At 81.1% G+C, this 1,055-nt stretch overlaps 1 protein-coding gene across 1 annotated transcript; it reads right to left on the reverse strand.

Moving 5' to 3' along the window:
- Positions 1-30: 30 nt before the first annotated feature.
- Positions 31-1,050, reverse strand: AURANDRAFT_69533 (hypothetical protein; the record flags this gene model as incomplete). The annotated part of the gene is made up of 1 exon (XM_009045304.1): positions 31-1,050. A coding segment is annotated over one exon (1,020 nt), but the record flags the coding sequence as incomplete, so codon positions are not given.
- Positions 1,051-1,055: the final 5 nt, after the last annotated feature.

A 1,055-nucleotide genomic window follows, 5' to 3' on the forward strand; every position in this document is an offset into this window, starting at 1 on the left:
CGCCGCGGCGAGCGCCGCGTAGGCGTCGACGGCGCCGTCGCTGAGCTTCGCCTCCGCGAGGCGCGACGCCGCCGCGGACAGCGCCGAGGCCGCGGCGGCCTCGCGCGCGGCCCGGGCGACGAGGTCCGCGTGCGCGGCCGCGGCTCGCGCCACGTCCGCGTCGCCGCTCCCGACGCCCGCGGCCGCCGCTTCGTCGAGCGCCGCCGCGTACTCGGCGATGGTCGCCGCGGCCGCAAGGGCCGCGCGCGCGGCGGCGACGCGCTCCGCGGCGGAGACGAGCGCCGCGAGGCGTTCGTTCGCGGCTTCGAGCGACGCGCCGCCCGCGCCGAGCGCGCGCGCGCGCTCGAGGCCCGCGCGGAGCTCGTCGATGGTTTCGCAGCCCGCGAGATCCGCGACGGCCGCGGCGCGGTCCTTGAGCACCTGCAGCGCCTCGGCGACCCTGGCGTCGACGGCCGCGAGGACGGGATGGTCGTCGCCGACGGTCTTTCGACGGCGGCTCGCGACGGCCTCGAGCTCCGTGGCGACGTCGCCGGCGTCCGCGGGCGCGGGCCGCGCGGCGGCGAACGCCAGGGCGCCCTCGAGGTCCGCGACGGCGGCCTCGAGCGCGTCGAGCCGCCCCGCCGCGTCCTCGAGGTCCGCCGATTCCGCGCCGAGCGCGCGGCACTTCGCCAGCGCCTCCCGGAGCGCGTCGATCGTCGCGGCGTCGTCGAGCGCGGCCACGGCGGCGGCGCGGTCGCGGAGCGTCCGCTCCGCGGCGTCGAGGAGCGCCCAGGCCGCCCGGACGGCCTCCGACGACCCGAAGAGAGGCTCCGCGTCATCGAGGGCCGCCTTGAGGCTCGCGGCGACGGCGTCCGCGGCGGCCGCGCCGGGCCGCTCCCGCGCGTCGGCGATGGCCCGGGCGAGCGCCGCCGCCGCGGTCTTCCGGCTCCCGATGGCCCGCGCGAGCGCCTCGGAGACGCCCTTGTCGTCGACGACGAGGCCCGCGTCGCCCGCGGCGTTGCTCGCGAAGCGGAGGCCGTCGAGCGCGTCCTGGCGCGCCGCCGCGTCCATGTCCG

Source organism: Aureococcus anophagefferens, assembly GCF_000186865.1.
Source record: "Aureococcus anophagefferens unplaced genomic scaffold AURANscaffold_2156, whole genome shotgun sequence".
NCBI classification, from domain to species: Eukaryota; class Pelagophyceae; order Pelagomonadales; family Pelagomonadaceae; genus Aureococcus; species Aureococcus anophagefferens.